General features: G+C 44.2%; 1 protein-coding gene across 1 annotated transcript; it reads right to left on the bottom strand.

The window, feature by feature from the left end:
* On the bottom strand, positions 1-25069 carry LOC144693131 (prostaglandin D2 receptor-like). The gene is made up of 2 exons (XM_078562597.1): positions 24093-25069; positions 1-2376 (listed from the first exon to the last, which is right to left on the bottom strand). The coding sequence occupies exons 1-2, from the start codon at positions 24876-24878 to the stop codon at positions 2173-2175; spliced, it is 990 nt and encodes a 329-aa protein (XP_078418723.1). The 5' UTR covers positions 24879-25069; the 3' UTR covers positions 1-2172.

Raw genomic sequence — 25069 nt, 5'->3', positions numbered from 1 at the left:
TTATTTGAACATGCATGTGTATTTATTCATCTTTGTAATTATACATTTGTTTGTTCAGCAAATTTGGATTGCTCAATTTACCAGCTAACTCAATTCTGAAGCATAGATTACCTATATTACAAAGGGTATTTACACATGCAATAAACATGCATTTTATTATCTATATTTAAAAAAAAGTAAACCTTGAGGCAAACCTGCGGAGGAGTATATATTTCAGTCTCTGATACATTTTCAAAGGCTGGTAAGTACATATCTCCGAGACAGGTGACATGTTTACATTAAGATATTTCTTCCCAGCTAATGTTATAGCATGATAGAAGTAAACTCATAGTGGTTTCTGACTGGGTTTCACATTTCATATCACATTACACATACAAATGTCATAAAATCATTAATGTCACTCAAAGCATGCTGCTCAGATTTCAGTTATAAAACTATTAGCTTAGCAGGCTCCCGAATGCTTCAATGGTTTAAATTTGCCACATTCTATAACATAGTGTTCAGTCCTTGGTCTTGTGTCCAGTTAGGCTATCTCAGCTGGAGTGATAATGGGGAACCTCCAATATCCCTTACTGTACACAGACTCAGCGAGGAGAATAAATTATCTCAAGTTCCTTCTTTTGTTCACAAAATAATGCTGTCTGTTGGAAAATATCAATGTTGTTTGAGTACAGGTTTCCCTTCTGCTGCAATTCCCCCAGACCCAATATGATTTGGGCACCTGAAGAATGGCCACCTTGGTAAGGTACTGGAAAGTTATTGGTAGCCAATTTTATCCCAGCATGACTCAAAGCCTTCAGGAAGGAAAGATATGGCAGGGAAATTGGAGACAGAAAACAAATGTGTAAGTATAGTTCATGCAATGCATAATACTGGCAAATGTTCCACAGAAGTTTGGAACGTTTTGAGATAAGATTGGATCTTTAAATCACATGCAAGGAAGATCATTGTTATTAATTCATAGAATGTCGTGTTCACAGATGTGTCTAAATGAACAATTTAAACATCAACCTACATTAAATTCAATAATAAGGTAACTGATACAAATATTTTGAACATTGGGATGATCGAAGATATCCAAGTGTCTGACTACAACTACTGAAAATTGAAGTTCTTGTGACAGAGGATAACAATCCAAGAAACTGTGTTTTATTCTCTTTGCACCCTGATTTGGGGTCCAGCTGGGGCAGTAAAAGACTGAGAAATTTTGCAGAAACCTGTTTTGCTGTATTTCCACTGCTTTTAGTCCCCAGTGAATCTTCTAGATGGGCACATAAAACTATTCTGTCTTAGGCAGTCCCTCGGGATCGAGGATGACTTGCTTCCACTCTGGTTCCTTGGGAGATGGCTGATAAATCCAGTGCAAGATCTGCAGACTACCATATGCGGGGCAGGTGGTGCTTGGAGGGTTGAGTTATCGGGTGGTTTCTGGGTCTCTACAATGCCTCACATTCACCTTTGTGTGTTCCCGACAAAGTCTATCAATGTGCTCAGTGCCTTCTCAAATGAACATTCTCCATTTTGATTGGTTACAAGCCAGGGTCTCCCTTGAGTTGGTGGGGATATTTGGCCTCTTCAGTGATGCTTTGAGGACATCCCTAAGGTGTTTCCATTGTCTTCCTGGAAGTCTCCTGCCCTGACTGAGTTCTGAATTGAGCAGCTGCTTCAAGAGTTAGAAGCAGACAAGAGCTTCAATTTTGTATACAGTGTGAATCATTATGTAAATGAGCTTAGGACAGAAAATTGAGTACTATTTGCACTTGAAATTCAGGCTGACTGAATACTAACCAATTCAGATTCACTTTACACATAAAGGCAAATTCAACCCCTAAATAGCATATTCTGGTCAGAAATTATACAACTCCATGCACTTAGTGGCAACAATCATACATATAACAGGCATATAAACATATCAGAAAGCATAACATCGCTTGTGATTTCCAAGTAATGTGCAACAAAGATATAAATTAATCTGCATCCTATGTTTCTCTGCTCCAGTTCCAACAGGAAAAGTACCATTCAGAACATTAAGGGTTTTTCTTTAGGTTACCCAGAATTTCTTTAACATCTTCAAAAGCAATACCCATTATTATTGAGTTTTGTCGTTCATCTTTTGATTGGTAGAAATCATAGGAAGGACAAGACAGTAAAATACTTAATCTAACTCAGCCATTACTTTTCAGCAGGCCAACATTCCAAGTCCAGTGTTGGGGTGAAACCGTTGCAGCACATAGAAGTTAAATTCCGAAATACAGAAGTTCTGAAAATTATGAAAACCCACGGGTCAACAATTGAATTCACTGATGCAAGCCTTAGAGCATTCAAATCTTCAATATCTTTGTTGTCAGGAGCAAATGCACCGATATACGCACGGATCTATAAAGATTAAAAGAGGTATTATTTAAGGTAATTTTCAGACTTTCATTATATTACACATCAAAGTTAAATATGTTTGTTCACAGAAAATACCCTTGATGCTGCTGTCTTTCAGGTCTTATGAAAAGCTGGATTCTGAAGCATTCTTAAATAACTGAGCAAAATGCAACTCATTGTCACAAACAGAGAAGGGTCACAGATTCAGAACAGGCTTGCAGTGATGTAGGGTAATAGCAAGATTGAGTGTTTTACTTATTAACCAACTAGCCTTGAAACAGCTCTCCATTCTACAAGTGTTACAAGGGAGATGAAGCACATTGACTTTCTAGAACAATTCTAAAGAGTATTTACTTTCTTCCTCCCTGGTGTCTGTTTTTGTCTTTCTTTCTCTACCTCCATTGTGCAAAAAGATGCAGCCAAATATTATTAAAAACAAGACCTTGGTTAGACCATGTTTAGAAGACTGCAACCAGATGGGTGATATTGAGGCCTGAAAAAAATTCAGAGGAGGGCTATAAAAAAAAACATGCTCAGCTTAAAAAACCTTTGTAACACAGAGGGGCTTAAAAAAGCTGGATCTGTTCACTTTAGAAAAGCATAAACTTAGATAGGGATTAGATTTGATAGAGGCATATAAAATAAAGGACTAAATTATGTTCATATTGATAGATTATTGCCATTTAATAGATTGAAAAAGATCAGGAAATCATGTTATACAAGGGTAGCGCTAGGTTAGATGTTAGGCAGTATGTCTTTTCCAGGGGATAGCAGATGCACAACTTTGGAACAAGTTGCTAGCTTGTGTGGTAAGTGCTGCACCCCTTCAAAAGAGAGCTGAATCATTTACAATGTAAGATCTCACTTGAGCAAAGTACCTTTTTGGGTCATAGTTCCCTCATTTCCTGGTTCATCAGTTTCAGTGTTGCATCATCAAAACTGGCAGCTTAGGTTGCAACCTTTCATTTAAATTTTGCAACACAAATCTACCCATCTCATCTCAGGTGATACTCCAGCGCAAACACTGTTCAACTTTGCAGTTACTCCATTGACTAGCCAGCTGTACTGTTAGGAGCTCACTTGAAATACCAGTGCTACCCAACTGATAAATATTGGGAGTTTAACAACCATGTGTATCCAAAAGCAATTTGCAATACAATATTAAACTGTGAATGGTACAAGAATGGGAATTCCCAAATCAAAAGTGGCAACTACAGGAGCCTGTTCAGGAGTCTTAAAAGAGGTGGCTAATGAGGTGGTAGATGCGTTAGTGTTAATTTTCCAAAATTTGCAAGATTCTGGAAAGGTTCTATCAGGCTGGAAACTAGCATATATAACCCCTCTATTCAAGAAGGGAGGGAGGCAGAAAACAGGAAACTATAGGCCAGTTAGCTTGACATCTGCAGTGGGGAAGGTATTAGAATCGATCATTAAGGAGGATACAGTTGGGCACGTAGCAAAACTCACAGTAATCGGGAAGAGTCAGCATGGTTTTGTGAAAGGGAAATCATGTTTAACCAATTTATTGGAGTTCTTTGAAGGAGCAACATGTGCTGTGGATAAAGGGGAGCCTGTGGATGTGCTCTACTTGAATTTCCAGAAGGCATTCGATAAAGTGCCATATCAAAAGTTATTGTGGAAAATAAAAGCTCATGGTGTAGGGGGTAACATATTAACATGGATAGAAGATTGGCTGGCTGGCAGAAAAGAGACAGCATGCATAAATGGGTCATTTTCTGATTGGCAGGATGTGACTAGTGGAGTCCCACAGGGGCCTGTGCTGGGCCCTCAACTTTTTACAATTTATATCAATGACTTAGATGAGGGGAGTAAAGGTATGGTAGCTAAATTTGAAGATAGGTGGGAAAGTTTGTGAAGAGGACATAAAGTGATTGCAGACAGATATAGATAAGTTGAGTGAACGGGCAAAAATTTGGCAGTTGGAGTATAATGTGGGAAAATGTGAAGTTGTTCACTTTGGCAGGAAGAATAAAAAAGCAGAGTATTACTTAAACAGAGAGCGGCTGCAGAATTCCGAGGTGCAGAGGGATCTAGGTGCTTTAGTGCATGTGTCACAAAAAAGTTAGTATGCAGGTATGGCAAGTAATTAAGAAGGTTTATGGAATGCTATGGATCCCAAGAAAAGGAATTTGTGGAATGTCTACGAGATGGCTTTTTGGAGCAGCTTGTGGTGGAGCCCACTAGGGAACAGGCAATTCTAGATTTAGTGATGTGTAATGAGGCAGATTTGATATGGAGCTTAAGGTGAAGGAACCCTTAGGAGGAAGTGACCACAATATGATAGAATTTACCTTGCAATTTGAGAGGAAAAAGCTGGAATCAGATGTAACGGTATTACAGTTGAATAATGGTAACTACAGAGGCATGAGGGAGGAGCTGGCCAGAATTGACTGGGAGATGAGCCTAGCAGGAAAGACAGTGGAACAGCAATGGCAGGAGTTTCTGGGAGTAATTTGGGAGACACAGCAAAAATTCATCCCTTGGAAGAAGAAGCATACTAAAGGGAGGACGAGGCAACCATGGCTGACAAGGGAAGTCAGGGACAGCATAAAAGCTAAAGAGAAAGCATATAATGCGGCGAAGAACAGTGGGAAGCCAGGGGATTGGGAAGCCTACAAAGACCAACAGAGGACAACTAAAAAAGAAATAAGGAGGGAGAAGATTAAGTATGAGGGTAAACTAGCCAGTAATATAAAAGAAGATTGCAAGAGTTTTTTTAGGTATGTAAAGGGTAAGAGAGAGGCAAAAGTGGATATTGGGCCACTGGAAAATGACGTTGGAGAAGTAATAATGGGGAACAAAGAAATGGCAGAGGAACTGAATAGGTACTTTGTGTCAGTCTTCACAGTGGAAGACACGAGTAACATCCCCAAAATTCAAGAGAGTCTGGGGGGCAGAGGTGAGTATGGTGGCCATTACCAAGGAGAAGGTGCTAGGAAAACTGAAAGGTCTGAAGGTGGATAAATCACCTGAACCAAATGGATTACACCCCAGAGTTCTGAAGAAGATAGCTGAAGAGATAGTGGAGGCGTTAGTGGTGATCTTTCAGGAATCACTGGAGTCAGGGAGGGTCCCAGAGGACTGGAAAGTTGCTAATGTAACCCCCTTGTTTAAGAAGGGAGTGAGGCAAAAGATGGGAAATTACAGGCCGATTAGCCTGACCTCGGTCGTTGGTAAGATTTTAGAGTCCGTTATTAAGGATGAGATTTCAGAATACTTAGAAATGCATGATAAAATAGGGCAAAGTCAGCATGGTTTCATCAAGGGGAGGTCATGCCTGACAAATCTATTAGAATTCTTTGAGGAGGTAACGAGCAGGTTAGACAAAGGAGAGCCAATGGATGTTATCTACTTGGACATCCAGAAGGCCTTTGACAAGGTGCCACACAGGAGGCTGCTCAGTAAGATAAGAGCCCATGGTGTTAGAGGCAAGGTACTAACATGGAAAGACTAGTGGAGTTCCGCAAGGGTCAGCGTTAGGACCACAACTTTTCACTTTGTACATTAATGATCTAACTGAAGGAACTGAGGGCATTCTGGCTAAGTTTGCAGATGATACAAAGATAGGTGGAGGGATAGGTAGTATTGAGGAGGCGGGGAGGCTGCAGAAGGATTTAGACAGGTTAGGAGAATGGGCAAAGAAGTGGCAGATGGAATACAACGTGGGGAAGTGTGAGGTCATGCACTTTGGTAGGAAGAATAGAGGCATAGACTATTTTCTAAATGGGGAGAGAGTTCAGAAATCTGGAGTGCAAAGGGACTTGGGAGTCCTAGCCCAGGATTCTCTTAATGTTAACTTGTAGGTTGAGTCGGTAGTTAGGAAGGCAAATGCAATGTTGGCATTTATTTCGAGAGGACTAGAATATAAAAGCAGGGATGTGCTACTGAGGCTTTATAAGTCTCTGGTCAGACCACATTTAGAATATTGTGAGCAATTTTGGGCCCCGTATCTCAGGAAGGATATGCTGGTCCTGGAGATGGTCCAGAGGAGGTTCACGAGAACGATCCCAGGAATGAAAGGCTTAACATATGAGGAACGTTTGAGGACTCTGGGTCTATACTTGATGGAGTTTAGAAGGATGAGGGGGGATCTGATTGAAACTTACAGAATACTGAAAGGCCTGGATAGAGTGGACGTGGGGAAGATGTTTCCATTAGTAGGAGAGACTAGGACCCAAGGGCACAGCCTCAGAGTAAAGGGAAAACCTTTTAGAACAGGGATGAGGAGAAACTTCTTTAACCAGAGAGTGGCGAATCTATGGAATTCATTGCCACAGAAGGCTGTGGAGGCCAGGTCATTGAGTGTATTTAAGACTGAGATAGATAGGTTCTTGATTGGTAAGGGGATCAAAGGTTACAAGGAGAGGGCGGGAGATGGGGTTGAGAAACTTATCAACCATGATTGAAGCAGACTCGATGGGCCGAATGGCCTAATTTCTGCTCCTATGTCTTATGTCTTATGTCTTATTGTGAGAGGAATTGAACATAAAAGTAAGGATGTCATGCTTCAGTTATACAAGGCATTGGTGAGACCACGTCTTAAATATTGTGCGCAGTTTCTGTCTCCTTATTTAAAGAAGGATGTAAATGCGTTGGAGGCGGTTCAGAGAAGGTTTACTAGATCGGTAGCTGGAATGAGCAGGTTGTCATATGAGGAAAGGTTAGACAGACGGGGCTTGTTTCCACTGATTTTAGAAGAGTGAGGGGTGACTTGATTGACATATATAAGATCCTGAATGATCTTGACATGGTGGAGGTGGAAAGGATGTTTCCTCTAGTGGGTGAGTCCAGAACTAGGGGGCACTGTTTTAAAATTAGGGGTTGCCCTTTAAGGATATGGATGAAGAGAATTTTTTTCTCTCAGAGGGTTGTGTGACTATGGAACTCTCTGCCTCAGAAGGCAGTGGAGGCGGAGTCATTGAATATTTTTAAGGCAGAGGTAGATAGATTATTGTTAGGCAAGGGAATCAAAGGCTATCGGGATAGATAGGAAGGTGGAATTTGAAACACAAACAGATCAGCCTTGGTATTATTGAATTATTGGCTAGAGGGGCCAAATGGCCTACTTCTGCTCCTATTTCGTATGTTTGTATGTTCAGGTGCAAATCATGAAGCTTCAAGGATACAAATGTAGCCTGGTATTATATTCATCAGGTCCTAGGAAATATATCCTACTATATTTGATTGGAATGTCTGTCTTAATGTTTTATATCTGCTGACACAATAACAAAATCCTATTCACAAGCATCAGAAGGGCATTTCCAAGGTGGTTCATGACATTCTCCAATGTCCTGGTTATTTCCTGCCCTCACATAGAGAAGCTTTTAGGAATACAGTTTAAATACCTATGAGACTAGCTGCTCTATCATTAGCTAAACATGCTAGCATACTCAGAAAAGAAAGACTTTCATTTAGTGCCTTTCATACACTCAGATGTCTCAAAGCATTCAGAGACAATTTGCATACAGCTGATCCCACAAACAGAAATATGGGGCGGGAATTTTTGCTTGGCGTGCGGGTGGTGCCCGAGCATAAAATAGTGCACGATGATGTCGGGCAAGCGTCCTGACGTCATCGCGCACTCACGTTATATCTCAGTCAGCGGCACGCACGACAGTCAGCAGTGCGCCTGCCGAGAACTAACAGGCCTATTAAGGCCATTAATGTACTAATTAACATGGATTTTTCACTGCCTGTCCAACGTTACGGTTGGTTGATAGGCTCCCCACCTGAGAGTCTGTGAACAGTGACAGTGAAACCTCTTGGCAGATGTGCATCCTTCATTAGCAGTAAGAGTGGATCTATTCCAGGCTGTGTCTTCAATGGAGGTGTTCTCACTCGCAGCTCAAAGTGAGCTCCAGACAATGCTGTTCCTCCCGAGCTCAAGGGGCTCAGCTGAAATGTGCCTGCATCAGATGATCCCTGATGTTGATGGCATCCTGATGAGATCCTCGAGCACCAGGCTCGACTGCATCCCTGTCCAACTGGGGCACTTCAGTGATCTGCATCTTTCCCCTCACCCTCCTCTTCCACATCCTGCTCCCCCTCTTCCTCCGATGAGCTGTGCTCATCCAGGTGATCACCCTCTTCAAGGTTCAAGGAGGGTCATGTTATGGAGAGTATAGCAGACCATCACTATGTGTGAGATCCTTGCAGGAATGTACTGACAAGTCCAGGCACCAGAACCACACATTCAAAAGCCTAATGGCCTGCTCAGGTGGTCTTGGTAAGCAGATGGCTGCAGTTGTAGGCCTGTGATTCCTGCGGAGAATGTTGCTCCTCATCGCCACCAGACCCAAAATCTGAGAGTCATCCTCCTATTACCAGCTGTTGCCTTCCATGTGCTCAGGTGGCCTCCTAATTGTGTTTGGAAGCCTTGACCCATCCTTATGTGGCCCCGTGATGCCAGGAGGGTGACAACACTTTGCATTTCCTGAGCGCCTACTGAACACACCTCCCACAACCTGCACAGGCCGGATGGGACCTGTGTGCCAATGGCTGTGGCCCTCTCAGTCAATCTCCCTTTGATGCACTTAGCTAACTTGTTGGGGTGGCCTTGACTGGCTCCCCAATGTGTATCCACCTCCATGTCACTGACCCAGTGTGCAGCTTGCCCAGGTCCACCAAAATCTCAACACATTCGTCAATGAGTTCTCAATGAGCTCTTAAACTCACTCATTAATGGATCAGATGGGTTCTCAGGGCTAGCCCCGCCCCCCACAACACCTTGTGATAAAATAAATAATAGGTGGCCAGTAAGCTGTAGTTTCAGTTTGTTCATGGTTTCAGGTGCTTAGGCAAGTAAATTACTGGCCACATCATCACCTGTCAAGTCTACCTTTTTGGAAGTTAGAGACCTAAGGGGGAATCATCCCAGATTTGCACTAAGTGCGGCAGCAGGCGGGAAAAGCAATGGCGGCTTTTCACACAGTATCATCCCATTCCCAGCATGTCCCGCCTCATTAACAATTCACTCCCAGGAAACATGCTGGGTTGATGGCGGGCGGCCTCTGATTCGCCCGCTCCACCATCACCAGGCGCCATATTTAAATGGCGCCTCTGCAGAGCTAGCAGGGATAGGTAGCTGCTGGGAATTGATGCCTGCCAAAGGAAGGAAACATGCTGCCCCCAGATTTAGTGACGCCTCCCTTGATTCAGTGGAGGCCCGCCGCAATGTCCCCTATCCCAAGTCAGGTCGAAGACCAGCAAGCAAGGTCACCAATCCAGCATGGGAGGCGGTGGCAATGGTGGTCAGCGCCAACACCCTGCATAAGAGGACAGCCGCCCAGTGTCAAAAAAGGATGAATGATCTCATCCATTCTGCCAGGGTAAGTCACTCCTCTCATCACTCTCAACTCACATTCACAAACCCATCACACGTTCACAATGATCTCATACCTCAAGGGACAACACCACTAACTCTCACACACACCCTCACATCTCCATCAGGCTCATATCCTCTGGAGCTCGCCTCCTCATCCTGTTCATGGTTCAATTCACCACACAAACTTTCCAGGCAGTGCCATGTGTTCTACTCACACTCTCTCCATCTGTTTTCATGCAGGAGAAGCCTGCTCACAACAGCAGGGAGAGGTCCAGACCGGGGTTGGAGAGGCCACATTAGGCCCCTCACTCATTTTGTGGAGTGTTCCATCGCATTGACTGGTGTGGACATGGACCGTACCTGCAGCGACAGTGAGGTCAGTGGCGAACATCCATGAGGATCCTGCACCACATCATCCCTCTCTCAACGCAGCTGTGAGTGCTCTCTCTCCTGCTTTTGACTTTTTTTTATTCATTCATGGAATGTGGGCTTTGCTGGCTGGGCCAGCATTTATTGCCCATCCCTAGTTGCTCTTGAGAAGGTGGTGGTGAGCTGTCTTCTTGAAGCACTGCAGTCCATGTGGTATAGGTACAACCACAGTGCTGTTAGGAAGAGAGTTCCAGGATTTTGACCCAGCGACAGTGAAGGAACGGCGATATATTTCCAAGTCAGGATGGTGAGTGACTTGGAGGGGAACTTCCAGGTGGTGGTGTTCCCATCTACCTGCTGCCCTTGTCCTTCTAGATGGTAGTGGTTGTGGGTTTGGAAGGTGCTGTCAAAGAAGCCTTGGTGAATTCCTGCAGTGCATCGTGTAGATGGTACACACTGCTGCTACAATGCGCCGATGGTGGAGGGAGTGAATGTTTGTGAATGTGGTGCCAATCAAGTGGGCTGCTTTGTCCTGGACAGTGTCCAACTTCTTGAGTGTTGTGGGAGCTGCACTCATCCAGGCAAGTGAGGAGTATTCCATCACACTCCTGACTTGTGCCTTGTAGATGATGGACAAGCTTTGGGGAGTTAGGAGGTGAGTTACCCGTTGCACAATTCTTAGCCTCTAACCTGATTTTGTAGCCAGAGTATTTATATGGCTAGTCCAGATCAGTTTCTGGTCAATGGTAACCACCAGGATGTTGATAGTGGGGGATTCAGTGATGGTAATGCCATTGAACATCAAGGGGCGATGGTTAGATTCTGTCTTGTTGGAGATGGTCATTGCCTGACACTTGTGTGATGTGAATGTTACTTGCCACTTGTCAGCCCAAGCCTGGATATTGTCCAGGTCTTGCTGCATTTGGACATGGATTGCTTCAGTATCTGAGGAGTTGAGAATGGTGCTGAACATTGTGCAATCATCAGTGAACATCCCACTTCTGACCTTAGGATGGAAAGAAGGTCATTGATGAAGTAGCTGAAGATGGTTGGGCAGGTACCCTGAGTAACTCCTGCAGCGATGTCCTGGAGCTGAGATGACTGACCTCCAACAACCACAACCATCTTCCTTTGTACTATGTATGACTTCAACCAGCAGAGAGTTTTCCCCTTGATTCCCATTGACTCCAGTTTTGATAGGCCTCCTTGATGCCACACTCAGTCAAATGATGCCTTGATGACAAGGGCAGTCACTCTCACCTCACCTCAGGAATTCAGCTCTTTTGTCCATGTTTAAACCAAGGCTGTAATGAGGTCAGGAGCTGAGTGGCCCTGGTGGAGCCCAAACTGGGCATCAGTGAGCAGGTTATTGCTAAGCAAGTGCTGCTTGATGGCACTGTTAATGACCCCTTCGATTACTTTACTGATGATCGAGAGTAGGCTGATGGAGTGGTAATTGGCCGGGTTGGATTTGTCCTGCTTTTTGTGTACAGGACTTACCTGGGCAATTTTCCCACATAGCCGAATAGATGCCAGTGTTGTAGCTGTACTGGAACAGCTTTGCTAGGGGCGCGGCAATTTCTGAAGCACAAGTCTTCAGAACTATTGCCAGAATATTGTCAGGGCCCATCGCCTTTCAGCATCCAGTGCCTTCAGTCGTTTCTTGATATCACACGGAGTGAAATGAATTGGTTGAAGACCGGCATCTGTGATGCTGGGGACCTCCAGAGGGGGCCGAGATGGGTCACCCACTCGGCACTTCTTGCTGAAGATTGTAGCAACTGCTTCAGCAATATCTTTTGCACTACTGTGCTGGGCTCCTCCATCATTGAGGATGGGGATATTTACAGAGCCGCCTCCTCCAGTGAGTTGCTTAATTGTCCACCAGCATTCTCGACTGGATCTGTGCGGCAGGACTGCAGAGCTTAGATCTGATTTGTTGATTGTGGGATCGCTTAGCTCTGTCTATTACTTGCTTATGCTGTTTGGCATGCAAGTAGTCCTGTATTATAGCTTCACCAGGTTGACACCTCATTTTTATGTATATCTGGTACTGCTCCTGGCATGCCCTCCTGCACTCTTCATCGAACCAGGGTTGATTCCCTGGCTTGATGATAATGGGAGAGTGGGGGATATGTTGGTACAAGAGGTTACAGATTGTGTTCGAGTTCAATTCTGCTGCTGCTGATGGCCCACAGCACCTCATTGTTGCCCAGTCTTGAGTTGCTAGATCTGTTCGCAATCTATCCCATTTAGCACAGTGGTAGTGCCACACAACATGATGGAGGGTATCCTCAATGTGAAGGTGGGACTTCATCTCCACAATGACTGTGGGGTGGTCACTACTACCAATACTGTCCTGGACAGATGCATCTGTGGCAGGCAGGTTGGTAAGGATGAGGTCTCTGCTGCCATGCACTAATCATCTCTACTTTGGCTAGTAGGGAGCTCTACTAAGTGACTGACACCCTCAGCCTGCCAGTCCCTCAGACCCATCCCAGGTCCTCAACTTCAGCCAAGAGGACACCTCCTCCATTGAAGAGCTGGAAATAAGCAGCCTGGAAGACCTGTCACAGCGCTTACCCACACCCTGCACCAGTCGGAGGGGTGCATCCGCCTGCTTTCTGATGAAGTGGTGCCCAGATGTGCACGTATGGAGATATCCATGAGGAGGATGGCAAACTCCATGGAGGCCCTGGTCCAGCAGAATGCGGAGATGTGCACAGACCTGTACTCCATTGTGGTAGCCATGGGTGAATTCCTGCAGTGGCAACGTCCCTCCAGGTGCTCCTTCCCCCTCAAGAATCAGGCCAGGGCCCTCAGGCACCCAAAGGGAGGAGGATAGGCAGCTGGACACCTCTGGGTCATCCACTCAGGAATCTCAGAGGCTGTCCTCTCCCTCCAAATCCCCTTTGTCTGTGACCCCCTCAACCTCGTCCTCTGTCACCACAGCGGGAGCAGCTGGCCCACAGGTGGACAGCCAAAGCAAGCCTCATCTCTCCAGAGGACCAATGCTGAAGTCATCAAAGGCAACAGGGCAGCCATTGCACAGGCTGTCTCCACCCCTCCTGCAGATGTCAGGGCAGCACCTAGAAGAAGTGTTTGGCCCAGAAAAGTTAAGAATTTCTGATCACAAGCGGATGCATGGGGAACACATTTTGTCACTTTATAATCTGAAAATATATTCACTTTCACTGAATAATGTGTAATGTTGTCTTTCAGCTTCGTTTGCACATCTTTTTCTAAGCAAAAGCAACTAGTTTTGCAGTTTTTAATTGAATAGCTTAACATATAAAAATGTATTGAAAGGCCCCCAAATTCTACATTCTCATGCCATTGAAATTATTTGGGGTTGCCACAGAAACTGACCTTGAACTTGAGGCGCCTTAAGGGTATGGTTTCTGTATCTATGTGCTCATTACAATGCCTCTCCTGCTGGATGCTGTATATCAGAAAGTCACACAGATTTAGCTCTAAAAATTAATGGACTGATAATAAAGGACTGCACCTTTGTGATTTTCAGAGCTACCATTCCACAAGTTTCTGAGTGAAACTCCATGCCGGAGGCAGAAAAGAACGTGCACATTTCAGTTCCATGAATTGCTTCATAACACACACTTTCCAACCTCAACGTAGGTTGCAGGTCTTTGGTCAAAATTACTGGGTCTAATATTAATGCAGATTGATGTAAAAGATGAGCATACAATCATAAAATAATACAACACATACATTCAATCCATCGTGCCTGCACCAACATGTTGAGCTATCCTATCCATCCCACTCTCTTCTCTTTCCCCATAAGCCTTTTCCTTTTCAAATATATATCAAATCCCCTTTTGATAGTTACTATTGAATTGATTCCACTACTCATCCAGGCAGTACAGATTGTAACAACTTGCGCTGCATATAAAGAAAACTCGCCTCCCCTAGATCTTTTGTCAATTATCCTAAATCTACATCCTCAGGTTACTGACTCTCCTGCCAATGAAAACTGTTTCTCCTTAGTCGCTCTTATCAAAAGACCTCATAACCTTATCTTTGTTAAATCTCCCCTTAACCTTCCCTGTTCTGAGGAGAAGAAGAATTCCAGCTTCTCTAGTCTCCACATAACTGAAGCCCCTGTGTGGTCTATGGCCCCACAGTAGAGATGGATCAACATTACCCCTAAAGTGGTCACTTAAAATGAAAACTGGGCACACCCCTTTCCTTGTGATATTTCCCTGTTGCTCTCTGCCTTGCTTTTGTTTTTATTCATTCATACGAAGGAACTCAATCCTTTTCAATTCTGACAAATAACTTTTACCCACAAGGTTAGGTTATTGTTTCTCCCATGACAGGAGCTGAAACCGGAAAATTACCTCATGTGCAGTCATGTATTTGTATGAAAATAACCCTGTTCCAATTGATTTGTTGTTTTAATCTTAGAATTCCACACCTAGATTGGCATTTGTAATCATTTAATCTATACAGGAAAAACCAGTTCCAAGCTGAATTCCATTCGCTGTTTAGTACACACAGTTTAGTTTGTAATGTTACATTATTAACTTATTTGTGTTCAGTCTCAGAAGCAGAACTAAAGGTTGCAAAATGTAACTCTGTGTCCAATGCTGGTTTCAGTGTTATGGGAGCTGGGAAATAAAGGTCCAATCTTGATGACTTCTGACCTAGAAAGACCAACAGCATGAGCGCCCACGTGTGTGAAGGAAGTATGATTGTGACAGTAATCAGCATCTAACACTGAATTAGCACACAACTTTCTATTTTGGATCACACAGGTTTTGTTAATGTCCTCTCAATCTTGCACGGCTGAACATGCGTTCAGCTGCATGAGGAAACTGCCCTACCCCAACCTCAGCCCTGACCAGGGCCATTCAAAGGCATTACTGTGAAACTTTCAGCTGAAGTGTTTTTTGATTTTGTTTTGCTGCTGCTGAGTTCATGGAAGTGCTGTGTACTTTGTGGTTGGAGGAGTCGACAAAAATTATTTCTGTCGGGTGCAGATGGTGCTGAATCATTGAAGGAGTGGTATGGATTTGAAAAGGCTCTGGGCAGGAAACTTGCTGTCAGTCATTGGGGCTATAGTTCCTCTTGGGCTGCAGCATGACAGGGAGATGGAACAGAGATAGCAGAGAGGAGATGCTGCTTGCAGAGGGAGGAGGGCTTTCAACTGGAGACATTAACAGCCTAGTGTCTTCAGAGAGCACTTCTTCCGCCTCCACCTCAGCCAGCTATAGTCTGTGAGATGGTTACATTTCACCAAGGAGGTAGTTGCATGAACTGTGTCACCTCCTTGAACCAGACCTGCAATAGCAGAGGAAGGTGAAGACGGTGCTGCCATCAAGGTCACCACGGCCTCCAATTTCTACGACAGTAGATCCTTCTAGTTTTGAGTCAGCACCAACATTTCTCAGTTGACTGTGCATCCAGGGTGACTAACTGTCCCAAATTTTATGGGATTGTCTCGTCGTTAGGCTGGTTGTCTCATGTCATTGGTTGTTTGAGGCCAGGACGCAGTTTTACCCGTATTTGTGATGTTCGAGCTTTGCACATGCCCAGTTGGTATCTGTACATGTGCACTGCACTTTCCCCTTCGATCTTCTTTCCAGCAGCTTGTTAAGCTCCAGCAAACCCCATTCGCTCAGTGCCATCACACCTCCACCCTTCAGCCACCGCCCCAACCTTTCTTACAGGTTCATGCCAATGCCAAAGTGTCCCTTAAATTTTTCGCCAGTAGTTGGTCACCCTGTGTCCTCTACATAAGGAAAGGAGTCTTCATTGAAAGAGTCTTCAGCTTTGAAGAAGAGTTGTGTGGACTCAAAATGCCAACTCTGTTTCTCTCTCTACAGGTGCGGTCAGATGCTGAACTTTTCCAGCATTTTCTGTTTTTATTTCATATTTCCAGCATATGCAGTATTTTGCTTTTATCTTAAGGAGTCTTCATCTGAAGGGTGCAATCTCCAGGCAGGGAGAAGCAGGAAGAGTGGGCATGTGGCTTTGGCAGGATAGCTGGTTTGCCCATGGTGTAGGGAGCCATTGACTGCCCATAAAGGGCTCTGCAGGTGCCACACGTCAATGGGAAGGATGTACCACGATCGCAAAGGGTCCCACTTCCTGAATATGCAGTTGGTGTGTGACCACGCACAGACCATCCTGTTAGTGAGTTCCCGCTATCCTGGCAGCAGCCATGATGTTTTTATCCTGAGCCAGTCAGCTGCCCTTTCATCTTTCAGCCACCATAATAAACCAGTGGGTGGCTGCACAGTGATACAGGCTTCCTGCTGTACCCGTGGATAATGATTGAACTGACACCCGAGCACATGTGAACTGTGCTCCAACAATGACATCCATGCTACAACTAGCACCCTAACGGAGCAGACCATTGGCCTCCTGGAACAACAATTCTGCTGCCTGTTCTGTTCAGTGGGAACCCTCCAGTACTTGATGGATCATGTATGTCTCATGCTAGGTGGTCTGCTGCATACTCCCTGACACGAGGGCACAGCCCTTCCCACCAAGCATTTGTGCCCACCTCATGGGCAGGAGGAAAAAGAATGGAAGAGGAGGAGGAAGATGAGGAAAATGAGGAGATATCTGGGACATCATTGTTCCAGACAGGCTATCTGTGAGTATCCGATCAGACTCTGATTTCCCTGAAAAAGTCCCCAGAACATGGTTGCTCCACAATTACCCAGCTTTCCATCACCTTATTGTTGACTATCGTAGCATTCTCTTGGGAAAAATCCTGAAATAAAGGTCACAATATATCAACCATTCTATGTAAACGTAATCTAATAATAGCTCCAATAATCATACAGTATTCAACAATCACCCTTGTACATTCCCTTATACAACACTTCACCCACACACCCCTTTCAATCATGCCAGTTTTCACACATGCTTCTACACGCCTCTGCAAACCTACAGCTATCAGAAACATCACCTAACACTTACAGTCATGGACATTCTGCCCTCGCCTCTGCAGGAGAAAATCACTCACAACAGGAAAGTGACCTAAAGGACAGGCAAAGGAGCATCACGAATCCATTCCCTGAGCACCCTTGAGCAGATGGTCCACAGGATAATGGACGCCAGTGCCACAGATCCAGTGACACCGGGCTCTGCTGAGGCCATCCAGGATGACGCTAAGTTACCTTCTTGTACACCTTTTTCACTCACTCCTCACCCTCATCCTGAAAGGTGCCATGAAATGGAAACTGCAGATGGGGTGACAATGGGCACTCTGCTTTCCTCCCCAGCCAACTTGCCCTCAGCCTTGCTCTCCCCTTATGATTTTCAGATAGTCAAGAACTGCAATCTGGTCAACCACTGCAGCCTCTGGCAGAGGGGTGAGAGGAGAAAGAGAGATCTGAGGAAGAAACACCATCACTTGACCTTAAACTTGCAGACGCCAGCTGAGATCCTGACACTGTGAACTTTAGGGTCTCGTATAAAGACGGGATCGGCACGTGGTGAGTCACCTGGTATGAGTGGCCTGCAGCCAGGATAGGGGAAAGGTCAAATAATGTCCAAACTCCCTGGGGCACTAGGTTGCACTCCAGTTCTGCTGCAGGGGCTCAGATGAGGACCTCATTGAGGAAGACTACAGGAGAATGCTGTGAACATGCAAACCAAGATGCTTGGTTAATTGGCAGGCCTGCCAGATAGTCTCCAGACACTTGATAGGAGCATGGAAGGGTTCTACTCACTGTGGCACAGGGCATCACACAGATTGGAGACCACCCTTTCCACCATGGAAGTGGTGGGAACCTCCAACATTGCCAGACTGACCCACGATGGAGCGTCTGTTGGCTGCTGTCTCACCATCCACTGCAATACAGGTGGAGGCCTAGTGATGTGGCAGTGCTGCAGTGGAACTTCAGACAGAGATCTTGAGAGCCCTGGCTACCAGCATGTAGGCTCAGTCTGCAGTCATCATCGATGTGAATCTCAGTGCTCAGCAGGGCATGCAGGCTCTTGCAGCAATTCAGCTGATTAGTAAGGTTTCACTCAGTGGGAGTGCCTGTGTCTCCATGGAGCATGAACCTGCTGTCCCCTCTCATGATGACAGAATTTGTCCTCCACGTGCACTTTCCATTTTATTGCACCCTTCAGATGAGGGCAAGCAGTGAGTGAAAAAGGTGCTCAAGACAGCAACTCATCATCATCCTGGATGCCTCAGCAGAGCTCTGACTCTGGCATCCATTATCATGTAGACCATCTGTTCAAGGGTGCTCAGCAGTTGGATTTGTGATAATCCTTCGAGTCACTGATCTTCTCCTGCCCTCTCCTTTGCAGAATGTCAGTTACCGTTTTTTTTTTTCTCTTTATTCTTTCCTGGGATGTGGATGAAAGAGGACCATAGGTTGCTCTCTCATCAGAGAGAGTCGACTGGTGGTGAGTTTAACCTGAGGGCCACCACACTTCAGGCGAGGGGTGAGGTTGAGAAGGCAGTGCCTTCATGGATGACCTCAGCCAGTATAGGAACTGAACCTGTGCCATTAGCATCACAAACCAGCTGTCCAGCCAACTGAGCTAACCGACCCCACCAGAAACATAGCCTTCTTCTGGCTTCTACCTCTTGGCAAGTGCATCCAGGGTGGCATCATTGAAGCGAGGAGCCCTCTCTTTTCCCTGGTATGCCATCATCCTTTCCCTCACTGACAAAAAATGATTATCCATCAGCTTACAGGACATTACTGCAACTTCTCTTCCATAGAGATTGTGCCTTTAGAAAGGGAAGGCTGCCTGGAGCACATGTATTTTCCATAATTCTATTTAACCCCTTTCAAAGTAAAGAGGATGTCAGCAGTACAATGGAGACCGAGGATGTGCAGGAGCTGCTTGTGGCCAACCATTATCAGGGAAATGAGGTGGATAGATGAACTTTGTGTCTTGCCCACCTTGTTTCCAGTGGGTATGGGTATGCCACAAATTGCGAGTCCCGTGCCCAAAAATTAGGCCAAGTGAATTTTGCAACCCAAGTATTTCGAATTTTAAAAGTTCCAGTTGAAATGAACTGTTGTGGTTGATGTACTAAGAATTAACAAAGTGCAGTATTTATTACAAATTCTATCTTCATGATCATATATATCTATATAATTGCATTTGTTATTATTAAAAATATTAACCATGTTTTGTAGATAAAAATGAGAACAGCTGTTAACATCAACATCATTGTAGCAAGGAAATCATGGATTGTGTCCATAGCCTTATCTTGCTTTAGACAAACTGGCTATTCTCTGTGATTGGAATAACAAGGGACCTGAGTAACAAAGATGCTGCACCCAAGGAAAAAACTGCAATGTTCCGCTAGTTCAGCTAATTGCAAGTTCCTAGCTTTTCATTGGTCAGCTCATCAGTCACAGTATCTGTATTCACAACCACCCTAGACACTCCCAAACATCTGCAGCACAATTATGACATTCTTCCACACTAAGTAAAAGAACTGGCATGTCAGGTATGTTGTGTGATCTGTGATTGCGTCAGTCAGTTGAACATGGCTCTGCATCTTTTTATTATTTACACCAGCCTTTTCTGCCTTAAAACTTTTTTCTATAAATCAAAGAACTTATTGCCATGGTACATTTTTTACAGTTTCTTCCTCCTTTTATTCTTTAGTTAATGTAATATGACCATACTTTGTCTTTCTAGGTTTCAAAGTAGAAATTAAGTTGTCCAGAAGCCATGGAGGAGTTTTCTCAGGGGCAGTGTCATCATTGGAAATGGGTTAGGGTGGCCTCCTGATTCCAGTTCCCAACCCCTCACTGAGACCCACGACTTACCATGGCTCCTAATGTAGGAAGAGGCTAAAGCTGTTTCTCCTCTGTCCCCAGTGACTTGGCAATAGCTGGCAAATGTAGCCCATTAGGGAAAAGTATCAATGCCAGGGAGACTGGAAGCTACAATCAGGCATCCTCATCTACAGCCAAATGCCCTGCATTGCCTACTTACCTTTGTACAATAAGAAACTATTTTGAAGCGATGTTAGCATTATATTAAAATCAAACGATCTACTAACCTGGACTTCAGGAACTTATCCAGAAAAATGACAGATAGGAAAAAAATTTAACGTGTCATCATATATTCCAAGAATGTGTAACCCGCACATAATTATCTTTTCTTCCTCTTTTTTGTGCCAGCTTTCTCCTTTCCTCTCCTGGAGGTGCTGATTTACACTGAGGTAGGGTTCCCTGTATGCAGAATATATTCCACTATCTCAATCAAATGGCCATTGTTTATGTGTGAACCTAGGTAGTGGGCTTCATCGGCTCTTCAACCCCAGAAGGACTTTGCGATAAGCGTGACCCTGTCATCATTCAACATTCACACTCATTCATTTCCAGGAAGGGTCACTGAAGAGCAATCAAGGGCAAGAAAATCTATCAGCCTTCTCCCCTCAGGGACACTGAGTCCAATTATCTTGTAAATCAACTAATTAAGCATGGACCAAAAATCAAAACTGTAATCCACTGGGCAGTATAGCTCAACTGTTCAATGCTTTAGTCAGCTGAGTCACCAGGAAAACTAATATCATCTTGCGGTGTCTCAGCATTCAGGTTCTGTGTTATAATTGGGATTTTAAAATCATTCTGATGCTGCTAACTCATCAGAATGTTAATTCTTCCCCTCAGATGTTTACTCGATAGGAAATGGACCTGTATCTGCTAGATGTCTTTTAATATAAATGAATGCAGTATCACATACAAGGATAATGTCAATATACTGTGGTATATACCATATACTATACTTGGTGCAGGGTTAACATGAATATACAAAGATAGGAATAGGAGTGGGCTATTAAGCGCCTTGTTCCTGTTCCACCATTCAAATAGATCATGGTTAATCTATTTCTTAATTCTTTCTAACTGCCTTGTTTGCATAACTTTTAATATATTTGCCTAACAGAATTCTGTCAAACTCAGTATTGAAATTTTCAATTAATCCAGCTTCAACAGATTTCGCAGGGAGAGTGTTCCAGATTTCCACTACCCTTTGTGTGAAGAAGTATTTTCTAACTTCACCCCTGAATGACCTAGCACTAATTTTAAGATTATGCTCCGATGTTCTGGATTCCCCTACCAGAGAAGATATTTTCTCACCATCTATCCCACCAACCCCTATAATCATCTTAAACAGCACAATTGGATAATTCCTTAATTTGCTATATTCAAATGGTTACAATCTTAGTTTATGCAACCTGTGTCCATAATTTAACCCTTAAGCATCCTTCCTGAGGTGCAATGCCCAGAAGTGATTCCAGGAATTGAGATGTGGTCTGTCTATTCAGTTGTAATATAATGTACACTCATTTGTATTCCTGTCCTCTTGAGATAAAGGCTAATGTCATTAACCTTTTAAATTATTTTCTGTAGCTGTCCACTAGCTTTTATGCAAGTTCACTACTTGAACCCTTAACTCTCTTTGCTCATCAGCAGTCCCTAGATTCTTATCATTGGAACCTACTCAGAATCATATAATCACGGAATGATTACGGCACAGAAGGAGGCCATTTGGCCCATCATGTCTGTGCTGGCCCTCTGACAGAGCAATTCACTTAATGCCACTCCCCTGCCCCCCCCCCACCCCCCCCACCCCCACCCCCCACCCCTACCCACCCCTCCCCAGCCCTGCAGGTTTTTCATTTTCAGTTAATGGTTCAATTTCCTTTTAAAAGCCTCAATTGACCCTGCCTCCACCAAACTCTCAGGCTGCTCATTCAAGATCCCAGCCTCTAGCTGCTTGCAAAAGCTTTTCCTCATGTCATCATTTCTTCTGTAGCCAATTATCTTAAATCTGTGCTCTCTTGTTCTTGGTCCTTCCACCAATGGAAACAGTTATCTACTTTGATCTATTATTCTTCAATCCAAAATGGATGGTGTCACACTTTCATACATTGAACACAATTTGCCACAGTTTTGCACATTCATTTAATCTATCAATGTCCCTTTGCAACATTCTGCTCCGGTCTACACAATTTATTCTACCACTTAACTTGATGGCTTCAGCAAAATTAGATGTACAGTTCTCTATTCCTTCAAAGTACTTATAAATATAGTGAACAGCTGATATCCGAGGTTATATCCTTGGGGGACACCAATTTGAGTACATACCCATTCTCCTCATTCTCTGTCTCCCACCTCCTAACTAATTCCTTATTCAAGCTAAAAGGTTTCCTTATATTCACCGTGCTCTCAATCTTGTTAATTGTCTCTTATGCGGAACCTTGTCTTTTGACAATCCATGTAAATAACGCACATAGGCACTCCCTTATCCACCATGTTCATTACCTCATTAAACGATTCCACTAGGTTCATTAGACATATTTACCCTTTATAAATCCATGCTGGCTCGCTCTGTTCGGTTCATATTTGTCCAAATTCTCAGTCAATCTATCCTTCATAAATTCAATTACCTCGCCACAACAAATGTTAGACAAATAGGCCTGTAAGTTCCCAGTCTATGTTACTACCCTGAGTGGGAAAGAGATCCAGGCATTACAATACGCTTGTTTCTGAAGGGGTACAATCAGTGCCACAAGGCTATTGATAAGGCAAGTAAATTCAAAGTATGAAGACGCATAGCTAGGGCAATTAGTATAAATGTAAAAGAACTATAGTATTGTACAAAAACTGATTGAGGCTTCATTTGGGATGCTGTGTCCAATTTTGGTCCTCATATGGCGGGTGATAGTGAAGCCCCGGAAAAAGTTCAAAGGAGCGCTGCTAGAATGACTACTAGCTTAAAAATCCTTAATTATAAAGACAGAGCTTGCATTTATAGTTGGATAGACTATTTTGAATAATTCAAAAATACACGCTTTCGGCTATTACATTAGATACCCTACAAAATGTGTTACATTGGAGGAGTGCCTTATTTCAAGAGTCATCTTGTCTTGCCATTCTAGGTACATTTATTAACCTGCTTGCACACTATCCTGATGTTACATGTCAAAACACATATGTCAGGAAAAGTGCAAACGTAAAGAGATTCAGTGTTAACAGATTGACTAGTTCTTGCTCACTTCACTGTAAAATTTTCTACTTCAAATCTTCGTTCAAGTCCCTTTTGAAAGTTTTTATTGAATCTGCTCCCATAACCCATCCAGGCAGTGCAATCCGCCTGAAGACAACTTGCTGCCTCAAGTTTCCTCAAGTTGCCTCTAGTTCTTTTGCCAATACCTTAAATCGAAACCCTTTAGTTATTGACTTTTCCGCCACTGGAAAACAGTTTCTCCTGACTTACTCTATCAAAACCGTTTTGAATACCTTTATCAAATTTCCCCATAGCCTATTCCACATTCAGGAGAATAGTCCATTTCTTCATTCTCTCTTAGTAACTAGAGACTTAAATACTGTTCAATTAAATCTGCTCTTCTCCCTCTCCAATGCCTGGGCAGCCTTCCTAAAGTGTGATGCCCATAACTGCCCATAATATTCTAGCTGAGTCCTCATCGGTGTTTTAGAAAGGTTTAGCATAATTTGCTCGCTTTAGTACTCGGCCTCTATTAAAAAGCCAAGGGCCCCAAATACCTTAAAAAAAGACTTATCCTGCGGTCTTCAAAGAGCTGTGTAGATCCACCTCCAGGTTTCCCTTATAGTTCCTTTAACATCCTACCACTGAGTTTATACTGTTTTCCCCTCACTCTTCACAGCAAAATGAGCCACTGTATCCGCCCGGTTGCTGAGCGTCCACCACTTCATATCCTCCTGAAGTCTGTTACCACACACTCTGTTACCTCACTGTTTCCGAGTTTCGGAGCGTCTTCACATTTTGAAGTTGTACTTTGCATTTCTAAGCCATCGTCATTAATATACTGCATTTTAAAAACTGTGCAGCGTTTATGTTAGCGTTTCTGCCTGGCGTGGAGCAAGCAACCTGCCGTCCGTCCAACAATAACAGGCTCAATTCACAAGCAACAAGCGCCAGCCTGAGTTGTTTCTGCTCCTTTCTAGTACTCATTTTTTAAAAAAATAAGCGGGATCAAAAAGAGAAAAGGAGAACTTACTGTGAGAGGTAGAGAACAAATCAGGAAGAGGATACTCATTAGAACCAGCAAAATGAGATGTTCCACCTCTGCAGTGTGAATGAAGCGCTTGCGGGTTCGGACACGGCTATTCAGGGTCGCGTTACTCATTCGCCTTTGCCTCTGGTACATTTTGGTCAAGTTTACGGCAACCGACGCATTGCACAGCATCACGGCGAAGACCAGAATCGCCATGAGAGTCGCGTAAAGCACCGAGAAAGACAGAGTCCTCTCCTCCTTGGCCATGTTAAGGAAGCACCATGTCCCTGGGCAGTACTGCTTGTTCCTTCCAAAACCCATCAGGGGCATCGAGCAAAACAAAAGGCAGCAAATATAAACCACTGGGAAAATAAGCACCACCCGGCGCTTGGTGAACTGCTCCTGGTAAAGGAAAGGATGGCTTATTGACACCCAGCACTCTAGGGCCATGGCGAACAGGATAAACATTGAGGCTAAGCCGAAGAAGGACATGGAGAAGGAGAAATAGTCACATAGGGTGTTGTTTTTTGCCAGTGCTGTCAGGGAGAGGTTGGAGGCGTAAGAAGCGAACACCACTGGACTGATAACGCATTTCCCGAAAAGGTCGGTCAGTACCAAGCCGGTGACTAAAATGTAAAAGACCGACACCTGATGCTTGCTATCCCGCTTGTGTTTGCCCAGAATGGCCAGGGCGATGATGTTGCCGATTAGTCCGGTGGTGAAGAGCAAGATGCTGCTCAGTACTTTGCCATCCTGATGTACATAGGTGAGGTTCTCACAAGATGTCATCGTCTAAACTAGGTTTATGACTTGGCTGGGGCAGGAATCAGCAATTGCAAAGTCTTTAAGAACAAGCTATAGAGATCTCTGCTGCAGTCCGCCTCCAGCTGCTGCCAGGTTCCGGTGCTTCTCAAGCTGAGAGTGTGTGAGCCGGGCTGCTGACACGGCTAGTTCATCAGCTGTGAAAGCAGCGCTCAGCC

The sequence above is a fragment of the Cetorhinus maximus genome, chromosome 18 (assembly GCF_964194155.1).
Source record: "Cetorhinus maximus chromosome 18, sCetMax3.hap1.1, whole genome shotgun sequence".
Classification (NCBI taxonomy): Eukaryota; Metazoa; Chordata; class Chondrichthyes; order Lamniformes; family Cetorhinidae; genus Cetorhinus; species Cetorhinus maximus.
This window is presented reverse-complemented; position numbering and strand designations above follow the sequence as displayed.

Bases quoted from the DNA above. Each gene is read 5' to 3' on its own strand.
- LOC144693131 (XM_078562597.1), bottom strand. From the start codon at position 24,878: ATGACATCTTGTGAGAACCTCACCTATGTACATCAGGATGGCAAAGTA. The intron at 2,377-24,092 runs GTAAGTTCTCCT...TAATCTTTATAG, and splicing joins TTTGTTCTCTACCTCTCACA to ATCCGTGCGTATATCGGTGC.